This window comes from Delphinapterus leucas, chromosome 17 (assembly GCF_059928025.1).
Source record: "Delphinapterus leucas isolate spDelLeu-1000000601 "Yukka" chromosome 17, BTC_Dleu_Yukka2, whole genome shotgun sequence".
NCBI lineage: Eukaryota > Metazoa > Chordata > Mammalia > Artiodactyla > Monodontidae > Delphinapterus > Delphinapterus leucas.
In genome coordinates, this window is record NC_143145.1 from 21,303,030 (window position 1) to 21,314,851 (window position 11,822).

The 11,822-nt window shown below is 39.7% G+C and overlaps 1 protein-coding gene across 1 annotated transcript in view; it reads right to left on the minus strand.

Moving 5' to 3' along the window:
• Positions 1 to 8,482, minus strand: part of SLC30A8 (solute carrier family 30 member 8) — a 32,971-nt gene extending 24,489 nt beyond the window's left edge. Inside the window, exon 1 of the mRNA XM_022555590.2 lies at positions 7,561 to 8,482. Within this exon, the coding sequence (XP_022411298.1) occupies positions 7,561 to 7,631 (71 nt within the window). The 5' untranslated portion in view covers positions 7,632 to 8,482. The remainder of the gene's footprint in view (positions 1 to 7,560) is intronic.
• Positions 8,483 to 11,822: the final 3,340 nt, after the last annotated feature.

Consider the following 11,822-nt stretch of genomic DNA (forward strand, 5'->3'; position numbering starts at 1 on the left):
TAGGCCGGAGCAAAGAAACTTACTGTAGCATCAAACAGAAAAAATGGGGAGAAACAGAGAAGAAAAGTAGAGAAACACTACAAAAGTTGATGTCAATAGCCTAGAACTTAGAGTTCATCTCTTAAAATAAGAATTAGAAAGTGGAGCTTTATTTTGTGATCTTGGAGAAGCATTTTTGTTTTTAATTTTGTATCTTATTTTTGTCTGTTGGTAGAAGTCATACCCCTTTGGTTCTATATCTCTTAAGTGGCGCTGGTAATATTTTTCACACTCTTACTTCACATGTTGACTATATAAAATCACTTTGTTTTTGTACTTTCACATTACCTTTCCCAAGAGCCTTAAATCACTCCTCCTGTTGGGAGAGGAGATAAAATCTAAGGTCCCGCCATGCATTTCCAACACTTCGTGTATTCATTCGTTCAACAAATGTGTTGCATGCCTGCACCATCAGAGGTGCTAATGATACCATGCCTTTGAGACCAGCAAAGTTCTTGACCTAAGAAGCTTATATCCTAGCAGAGGGGAACACAGCAAACCAGCTGATAGTAACAGAGGCTGTGTAGTATCATGGGCAGTGACTGGGAGAGGAAAGGTGAGGCTACCTGAAATAGAGTGGTAGGGGAAGGCACCTCTGTCGACGATATCTGAGCAGTAACTTAAAAGATAACCCGGAGCAGACCCACAGGAAGGAGGAACATCACAAGCAGAGGGCATTGCTGGTGCAAAAGCCAAAAGGCAAGAAAGAACTTGTCTTGTTCAGAAGCTTGTCTTGAACAGAAAGGAAACTGCATAGTGGCCACTGTAGCATCAAGAGAGAGTAAAATTGAATCAAGTCAAAGAAGTAGGCAGAAGTCAGATCATGCAGAACTCTGTGGGCCATTGTAAAGGGTTTCATTTTCTTTAAAATATAAAAGGAGGAAGTCGGAAGGTTTTGACTAGGGAGGTAACATTATGTGGTTCACATTTCTAAAATGATCATTTTGGGTGTTGCTTGGAAGGCTAGAGTATAGTGAGCAAAATATGGAGACCGTTTATTTGATTAGATGTTATGAGGGAGTGGGGAATAGAAATGTTCACCTAACAGGTGTAATTTCTTGTCCCAGACCAGCTATCCAGTGTTCCACCCCTTTTTTAAACAGCTTTATTATAATATAATTCATATGCCACAAACCCATTTAATGTATACAATTAATGGGTTTTAGCATATATACAAAGTCATACAACCATCACCACAGTCTAATTTAGAACATTTTCATCACCCCAAAAAGAAATTCCATACCCAGTAAATCCCCAGTCTCCTTACACACAATCCTACCTCAGGAAATCACTAATCTTATTTCTGTCTTTATAAATTTGCCGCTTCTGGACATTTTCTATAAATGGAATCATACATTATATAGATTTTGTGACTGGCTTCTTTCACTTAGTATAGTGTTTTCAAGGTTCATCCATGTTATACCAAATTTCAGTATGTCAGTACTTCATTACTTTTTATTTCCAGATAGTACTAAGTTGTATGGATATACATCTGATGGACATTTAGGTTGTTTACATTTTTTCAGCTATTATGAATAATGCTACTTTGCAAATTTGTATACAAGGTTTTGTGGAAGTATGTTTTCATTTCTGTTGTTTCTCTATCTGGAATATTGAACTCATAGAATAAGTTGGAAAATGTTCACTCTTTTATTTTTTGGAAGACTTGATATTCATTCTATTTTACATCTTTGGTAGAAGTCATCAGTGACACATTTGGGCTTTCTTTGTGTGAAGCTAATACAGTCTCTTTACTTGTTATTGGTCTACTCAGATTTCTATTTCCTCTCGAGTTTGGTAGCTGATATCTTTCTATGAAGTTTTCCATTTCATCACAGATTACATGCATTTTATTTTATGTGATTTATCTTTAAATCAATTAAGAGAAAAAAGGAGAGTAAATATTCTGTCTTTTATAATTATCTACATAATTACCTTTACTGATGCTGTTTGATTTTTTTGTGTGTTGACTCTAGTCAATGGCTGGTGTCATTTGTTTTAAGCCTGAAGAATTTCCTTTACTATTACTTGTAAAATGAATCTGCTAGCAAAAAGTTCTCTCAATTTTTATTCATTTGGGAATTTCTTTATTTCACCTTCATTTTACAAAGATAGTTCTGTTGGATAAAAGTTGATTGATTGGCAGGGTTTGTTTTTTCTTTCAGTACTTTAAATATGCCGCCCCACTGCCTTCCAGCCTCCTTTGTTTCTGATAGAAATCAGCTGTTAATCTTACTGAGAAACTCTTGCTCACGATGAGTCTTTTTTCCTCTTACTGCTTTCAAGATTTTTCTGTGTGTTTTGCTTTCAGTATTTTAACTATGATGTGTGTGTCAGAGTATAGATCTGTTTGCCTTGATTCTTCTTAGAGTTTGTTGACTCTCATGGATGTATAAATTAATATTTTCACCAAATTTTGAAATTTGTTCCTTTGAATGTTTTTCTGCTCCTTTTCTGCCTCCTCTCTTTCTGGTATTCCCATTATGTATATGGTAGGATATTTAACTATGTACCACATTTCTCTGAGGCTCTGTTAATTTTTATTCATTCCTTTTTCTCTCTGTACTTTGTGTTGCATAACTATTGACCTGTCTTCACAGTCACTGATTCTTTCTTCTGCCAGCTCATATCTACTGCTGGGTCCCTTTGTTCCATTTATTGTACTTTTCAACTTCAGAATTTGGTTCTTTTTTATTATTTCTATCTATTATTACTGATATTCTCTATGTGATGAGACATTGTCATCATGCCTTTCTTTAATTCTTTAAACATGGTTTTCTTTAATTCTTTGAACATATTTATAATAGCTGCTTTAAATCTTTGAATGCTGAGTTCAACATGGGGGCCCTTTCCAAGGCAGTTTCTATTACCTGCTCTCTTTACTGTTTATAGGTTATTCTTTCCTGTTCCTTTGCATAGGTTGTCATATTTTTCTGGAAACTGGATGTTTTAGGTAGTATATTGTAGCAATTCTGAATACTGATCTCCAGCGGGCTTGTTATTGTGGCTGCTTACTTGTTCGCTTTTTTATTTGTTTAGTGAATTGGCTTGTGTAGTTCAGTGGAGTATTTTCTTTGACCTTCCCTGCTGTGTAGCCTCTATTGCCATTTCTCAGAGAGTGCGGCCTTGGACATGTGCACAGTTATCCTTCCCTCTCCCTACCCGCTTTCCCAGGGATGGTGATCATTTTAATCATGTTTTCTTTGACTGTCTTTTTCCATGCATCACTGTTAAGCTTCTGGCTGCTCTGCCTTTGTTGGTATCACACTCAGCTCTTGTCCTCCTTGATCACTTGCTGACTGCTCTAATGTTTTCAACAGTATCCTGAGGCATAAATTACAGTGTTATCCAATTAAAGTTGGGCCATGTATTAGTCTCCTCTAGCTTCTATAGTAAAATACCACAGACTGGGTAGCTCAAACAACAGAAATTTATTTTTTCATAGCTCTAGAGGCTAGAAATCCATTATTAGGGTGCTGGAAAATTTGGTTTCTGGTTTTGGTGGCCCTGGCTTGTAGATGGCTGTCTTCTTGTTATGTTCTCACATGGTAGAAAGAGAGAGATCTCTGGTATCTCTTCCTCTTTTATAAAGATATCAGTTCTGTCTATCAGGACTTCACCCTAATGACCTCATTTAACCTTAATCATCTTAAAGGTCCTGTTTCCAATATAGTCACATGGGAGCTAGGGTTTTAGTATATGAATTGTGGAATGACAAAAACATTCAGTCCATAAGAGCCTCCTTACAGGGATAGTATCTGAGGCTAATCTTTTGTGGCTTGTGCCAACTCCAGGAGGGCTCTTTTTACCTGCCTTTCCCTAGCTGTTTCTGTTAAACTTCTAACTGGTCTACCATTTAGCTTGTTGCTCTGATGAAGCAACCAGCCTGCTCTTGATTGCTCAACAGCAAAATCCTCATTGTTTTCGACAGTGCGCTATGCTTGAAATACCCCATGTTCTGTTCCGAATAAACTCAGATGATGTATCATCAGTCCTCTAAGGGAAAGATGCATAGCTCTCTGTTCTTAGAGCCTGATTCTCCCATGGGCAGAACCTCTGCATCACTGCCCCAAAACTGAAGAGAAGGAACAGTGACCCACTTATCCTGGAGTGCCACCTCTCCTCCATAAGTGGGTGGTGAAGAACCTCACCCTATGTGTGAGCCAGGGCAGGGGTGTTCAGGGGCTTGCTGCTCCTGGACCATGAGTAGGGATTGGGTGAAGGAAGGGGCCCCCAGTCCTCTCGGCCATGTCTGCATTGAATACAGGTTCTATAATATGGAGCTGGGGCAATTAGAGATTCCAGCAGCCCTTTGCTCTAGGGGTGAACTGTAGCCCCAGTTGGAAGCTGGGAGGAGAGAGATCCCTGTCTTTTGGCCACATCCAACCAGAGTAGAGCTTCCATCACAACAAGCTTGGAGGGGAAAGAGGTTAGTGGGGCAGATCATGGCTCAAATGCCACAGACTCTTGCTTTTTACTGAGATTTAGTAGATTTTCTTGAATAAATCTCAGTTTGCTGTATGCCCTTAAGACAATTTCCAGAGACTAAGCTGTTGGAGTTTTTTTAGTATTATTTTTACCAGTAAAATGGTAAAAATGTTTCACTGGGGAAGGAGGTCCATTGAGCTACTTACACCGCCGTTCCAGAAGTCCTGCCATCCCAAACACACACACACAGACACACACACACACAGACACACACACACACACACACACACACACACACACACTTTAAGGCTTCACATTGAAACCATTCCAGTACTTTGTCCCTACCATCTGGACCTGCCCTCACATTCCCTGCACTTCTTTAATATACAACTTGGGAAAAAGAAAAGCTCGTTTCCAGTACCAAGAAAACCATATTGAGTATGTAGGTCAACTTTATACAACTATCTCTTTGCTACCATGAGCCCAAGCATAGGGGATCACATCACTGGAAAGGGAATTGGAGGGATTGGTGGGGGAGAGATTACACAATAGTACCTACAGGGCCTAATATTACTACTTCCTGTGGTAAAATGTCTCTAAAAGTATGTCCAACAATTCCTGTCATCCTATATGCACATGCCAGCAAGAGATGGAATCCACTGTGCCACCCCTTGAATCTCAGACTTGGGACTTGCTTTAACCCATCAAATGTGGTGAAAATGGTGCTGTGCCAGTTCTGGTCTTAAGCTGTCTGACACCTGTCAGATTCCACTGCTGCTCTGTTTCTCCCCTGAACTGCCATATAAAAAAGTCCAAGCTAATCTGATAAAATGAGACACCACACAGAGAGAGAAGCCATGGGAAGCAGAACAAAGACCAGTCAAAGCCAACACAAAGACCCCAGACAAGTAAGTGAAGCCATCCTTGACCTTCTAGCACATCCCAGACACCAGCAGAATGCAGCCTCGCAAGCAAACCTCGATAACTCCACATGGAGCGAGAACTGTGATTAATAAAATGATTGTTGTTTAAGCCACTACGTTTTGGGGGGTAGTTTCTTGCACAACAATAGATAACTGAAGCACTCTTATTGTTTAATTAGAGAATAGAGATTCCTTCTAGATAAGTTTCTTAACAGGTGATAACAACTTAAATAGAAAGCTGATGATAAGTAGAAAAAAAGAGAAGGAAGGAGAAAAGAGAAGGACTTTCAGGGGACAAAGTTACCTCTGAAATAGAGATAGAACAAAATATATGAGAAAGGAGATTGGGAGAGGTGAGGAAAAGTGAATTAGTGAGGGGATCAAGGTTCATATGAGCTCAGGAGGAAAGAGATTAAGGAGCCAGGAGGCCACATGGTGAAAGTGTGTGTGCAGGAGACGGGGAGGGGAACAAAATTCACAAACAGGAGGCATGATCCACATCCCAACTCTGCCATAATTAGACATCCAACCTTTAAAATGGCATTTATTCTCTCTGGAATCCACTTTCCTAACTGGTGAAATGAGGGATCAGGATAAATAATCTCATCTAGGTTCAATTGTTTTTATTTGGAAAAAAAAAATTAGTTTGACAGTTTTTATCATCACTGTATCCTGAAAACCATACCAATTCATGAGGCGAATGAGACCCTATAACCATAAACAGTTGGCTTTATTTGCATAACAGAGTACTAATGGTCTAGTTTCATGAGAAGGGAAATACTGCTATTTTAATAATGCAGAGATGCTCTATTAATAGCGTCCACAGTGTTAACAATTTGTTGTTCAAAATTTCTGCCTGACCTAATGTAAGGCTTTGTCATTTATGGTCTCAATAAATCACATCTAATATTATTTTCTTAGAAAAATAATTCTTACAGTGTGAGATAATAGATGTGCTAGACTCTTTGCCGTATATATTTTTTAAGCAAAGTTATAAATATCCTAAGAAAAAGTCCCTTTGCAGTTGCTTAAACATTCGATGCTATCAAACGCAATGCCGCTGCTCTTTGGAATATTAATTTGTTTTCATGAAACACACAAAAACGTTACACATATTATTAATGGGTAAGAAGTATTCTCTTAAATTCTGCTTCCAACATGAATTTATTTCAGATTCTCATTCATTTATCTATGTATTCTGAGTGTGTTTCTCTTTGCTCCCCACTTGGATTGAATTCCCCAAATGCACCAAAGTCTCATTCTTATTTGTCTCTGTCTTTACCAGGAAATTATCTCAGTCAGGAAAACTTTCCTAACCCTACTTCCTATGTAGGGTTTCCCTAACCCTACTCTAACTCCTTTTTATTTTTTCAGTTCTCAGCCTATCACTTCTGAAAAGCTTTCTCTGACTCCCAAATTCCAGCAAAGACCTAGGTTCCCTTGAGGTATTCTTACTGTATACCCCCAGAATAACACACATGCTATTTTGTAATTGTCTGTTTCTTATATGCATTCCACACTAGACTCAGGCTTTCAAGACGACAGAGATACAGGTCTAGGAATATTTTAGTCTCTGGTATATATACACATGTTCAACCAATTATGGTTAAATAAGGGGGAAATGAATGAATATATTGCACATGGAACTGTGGGAGATAGTAAAAAGAACTAGAGCTATGTAGAACATTAAGCTCAGCTATATTTATTATAGGTGTGTATATGTGATAATGATATTATATAATTAAGAAAATAGCAATTAACTTAAGATCAGTGTGACCACAATTTGCCACATAGTTGAAAAGCCTTAATTCTTTCTAAATATAATTTAATAAAATTTACTATCTTAAAAGTGTGAAGAATTGAGGAAAAGAAAGGGAAACACATCAGATTGTGTATGTCTGTTTTTTAGAAGAAAATCTACAGATGAAAAATATACTAATAAGATATGTCCTTCGTACACTCAGCATATTTAAGGAAGCAAATCAACTATACAGAGTATTGCCTTTTTCAGGATAAGAATTATATAACTTGGCCAACAAGTTTATAAAATTTTACAAAACGCCCCCAAGTTGCAACAGCAAAACTTTCCAATTCTGAAGCAGTAGGATCTAGGGACTTAGTGAATACTCAAGACACAACGAATTGTGAAGCAGTATCAGATGTCTGTTACCTGTCTAGCGTGAAGGCGTACATCTTGGTGGCTTTGTCATTCACAAGATAAGTTCTTTCGAGAAACTCCATGGTGGCCAGGATAAAAGATTTTGGTGGTGGTGGTGTTGGTGGTGGTGGTGGTGGTGGTGCTGTTATTGTGGCGACGGCTGCTGCTCTTTAACTCACTGTCCAGTTTTAGAAGCAAAACAGCATTACGACTATTCACACACTTCCCAAAGAAGAAATGAAAAGCTTCTGGGATTACAATAACAAGCCTCCCGTGTCAGTGTTCTTGACAGATCTGCTAAAACTACAGTCTGTTTGGAATGTTACCTGGCTTCATTCTCTCACCCACAGAAACTACCTTCCTGCAGGTAGGATCCCACGACGTGTGTGTGTACGTGCGCGCACTTCCCACGCCATCTGATTCCACTGTGCTGTCTAGGAGGTAGAGCAGATCAAGGGTTACCCGCTAATTGCTGCTGTAGGGGTTTGGTCTTCAGAGCACACCTGGGTGAGCTCAAACAGCTGCCTTTCTGTACACTAATATCTTTTCCCTCCTCTTCAACCTTCTTTTTTTTTTTTCTTTTTCTTGGCGGTGAGTGGGAAGGTCTGTCTCTGAACCTAAAAGCATTTCTCCTAGGATTTAGTTCTAAAATGCCCTCTAGGGCTTCCCTGGTGGCACAGTGGTTGAGAGTCCGCCTGCCGATGCGGGGCACACGGGTTCGTGCCCCGATCCGGGAAGATCCCACATGCTGCGGAGCGGCTGGGCCCGTGAGCCATGGCCGCTGAGCCTGCACGTCCAGAGCCTGTGCTCCACAACGGGAGAGGCCACAACAGTGAGAGGCCCGCGTACCGCAAAAAAAAATAATAATAATAAAAATAAAATGCCCTCTAAGCAGCTGTCAAGATTTACTTCTCTTCTTCTAGGACCATTTGGGGATTTCACTACTGAAGAGGACATAGATCATTAGTTACTGAAGTCTCTAATCTGAAACAGTTCCTGGTGTAGCAGCTTTGAAACCCTTTTGACAGACAGGAGAAGGGCAGTCTCAGCTTCTAAATAAACAACAGCCCTCAAGCACAAAAGAACCAGAATGAGCTGTGTTCTCCCTGGCCAGGGTACCCTCTGCTGAGGATAAAAGACCAACCCAAGGAACCCCTACCAGGCAAACCCATCACAACTCTTAGAAATGGGCTCTTCTGAGTTGATCCCAAGAGACCTTCAACCCCCAAACTCCTATGAATTTTATTTCATTACAAAGAACTTTCCTTTCCAAATAAGAGAAAGGACTGTAGCCCAAGGACAACAGCCTCGTCACACGGCAGGCATTTACATGTGGGCCAAAGAGCATCCAAGACCTATAGAGATGCAGGCAGGGGCAGGTGAGTGCAGAGAGGAGAAGAGGGCGTAGACCCTCCACCTCTAAGTCCTCATTTCCTTCTTCATCTGTTGACACTAACTCCCTAGGGAGAGCACTCAGAGTGGTGTGGTCCTGAGCAGTCCAATGGCTCAGCATCTCGGGAATCTGCCCGTACGGCTGAGCAGAGATTGCCCACAATGACCTAGTAGAATAAATATTGTCTCCTGGAAGGAAAGTGGGATTCAATGGCAATGGCTGTAGGCAGTGAGGGGAGAAGTCACCTTTGGCTGAGCGTGAGAATGCCAGGTCTTCTATCACATCCGTCGTGAAGCTGTACCTCTTGTCGATTTTAAGATTTCCAACGCTCTCCTCTGGAACATAAATTCTAAGGTCTTTTCGTATGGCCCCATTGCCTACCTGGTCATTAACTTTGCTCTGACAGATGGAAACTGTAGAAATGGCTCTGAGAGGCCATTTTTCTTTGCAGGAGAAATTCTGGGTCTAGTAAAGTATTTCCTTCTCTTATATCCTTACTCTTAACTTTGCAAAATAATAGGCTATTCTGTGGAGGCAAAAGTAAGAAACCAGAAAAGAATTATTAATCTATCATGTGACGTGTTGCCATACTTTACAGCTTGAATCAATTGTGAGTAGTTTCTAGCACATAATAAGAGAAAAAGAATTCGAATGAATGAGTGTCAAAAAGTGAAGAAACTACGTAAAACCAGGCTGAAATCCATTAAAGATTAGTGCGAAGCAGAGGAGATAAGTATTATTTAAATGCAGGAAAGAGAATATTTGGCTATGGATTTCAACAGGGGAAAAGCAATCTGGAAGTTTGAGGTTCCACACCACAAGTTTGGTCGCTAGCCCATGTATAGCTGCACATATGTTTATGATTCTATGACTATGAAGATATATATTATTGATAGTTCGTTAATGTGAATTGTTTGTGAGGCGAGGATAGAGTGAGGATATATGAGAAGGGCAGGGTAGGGCTGATATAGACAGGGTAAGGTGGAGATGGGAAAAGAGGAAATGGGAACCCAAGCAAAAAAGGACAAGAAAAAAAAATGTATTCTATGATCTCTCCTGTTTATAAGTTGAAGTATATATATATATATTTGCCATTTTTGTAGACCCAGTATAGTCTAAAATCAGCAATTTCATATGATTCTACTTAAATATATATGCACGCATGTATACATACTTATAAAATGTATATGTGTACATGTGTGATACATTTAAAAATAAAAAATTAAGTGTTCATGCTTTAAAACTATAGGGAGGGCTTCCCTGGTGGCACAGCGGTTGAGAGTCCGCCTGCCGATGCAGGGGATACGGGTTCGTGCCCCGATCCGGGAGGATCTCACATGCTGCGGAGTGGCTGGGCCCATGAGCCATGGCCGCTGAGCCTGCACGTCCGGAGCCTGTGCTCCGCAACGGGAGAGGCCACAGCAGTGAGAGGCCCGCGTACCGCAAAAAAAAAAAAAAAAAAAAAACTATAGGAAAATTAGGTACTATTTTCCTCAAAGCTTTGTGAATTTCCAGGTGCTACCCTTGGAGGTAACTACTTTACTATAAATCAAAGCTTCTGGTATAAGAGCAGGGAACAGTGGATTACAACAAATAAAACTTTTATGTTAAAGAAAAGTAAGTTTTGCTACTACAAATTTAGATGGAAAGTTATGATAAGAATTGTAAGCATGTTATGTTATGTAAAATATTCATCTGTTGATTAGCTTATCTTATAAACCCCTTTTTAACTGCACCATCATGCCCTTTCTCCCCAGTATTTTGTCAGCACAATGTTTATGAAAAATTTCCCATCCTCCCTGACTAACCTTTGGCCCACTTTGGCATACACAGCCCACCAAGGGCTAATGGCCCAAATCAGACTCCACATGAGTCACAAAATATACATTCAGAAAGCAATGCAGATCAAAAAAGAAAATCCCCTATCTTGTTGACAAGTCAGTTTTGCTGGGCATTTGCTGCTCATCCCAGTTTCCTAGGCAACCAGCTTCCAAACCATCCTGAATTACAGGTTGTCCTCTCTGCCCAGTCTCCATCACGAGCTTGTAGCAACTGAAGGGGCAACAAACAATTTATAACAGTTAACTCTGGGAATAAATATTCTGTCAGCCGCGAGGACATAACTGATACAACCAGAGATCTCATTCTGCTCCCCAGTGCTGGCTGTTGTCGACAACAATTTCTTAATAGGATTTTACAAGTGGTAGCTAATACGTATGCAAAAATAATTTACACACGTCTTACACATAGTTTGCTATTTCACTTGCGGAAAGGATGTGTGTATTTATGCAGAACCATTGTAATCATCCCTACACACTAAAGTACTGAGTTCTCACTGTTTGCATTCCCAAAATTTAAACTCGTATTTCAGGAATACTTCATCTTGTCATTGTTTGCATATGACTATTCCTTAAAAAGACATTTGAAAATGTGCTTGTTTTAAATAATGAATGTGGATTTTCATCCTGTTTGTATCTTTCTTGTTTATGTGTAGAGGCCATGGAGTGGAGTGGTTTAATGTATGGACTTTCAAATGTACAGAAAGACTTAGTTTCAGTTTCTGGTTTGGCCATTTTCTTACATATGTGACCTTGAAAAAGTTGCCTGACCTCTGTTGTTTTCAATTTCTCATCTGTAAAATGGGGACATTAATAGAATCCATCTTACAGACTTCTTGTGAAGAGTAGAGGAGATATTGTGTATAAAAGTTCTCAGCGTAGTATCTGCCAATTTTATCTAGATGTGAGTTGCTATGTACTTGGCCATGTCTAAGTATAATACCTTGGCTGTCCCTGAGAAATTGACCCCAGCCTTAGTAGAGGCTAAGAATTACTCAAGGAATGGAAGTACATGTTTCTGAAAACAAGACCTGGGAACTTGA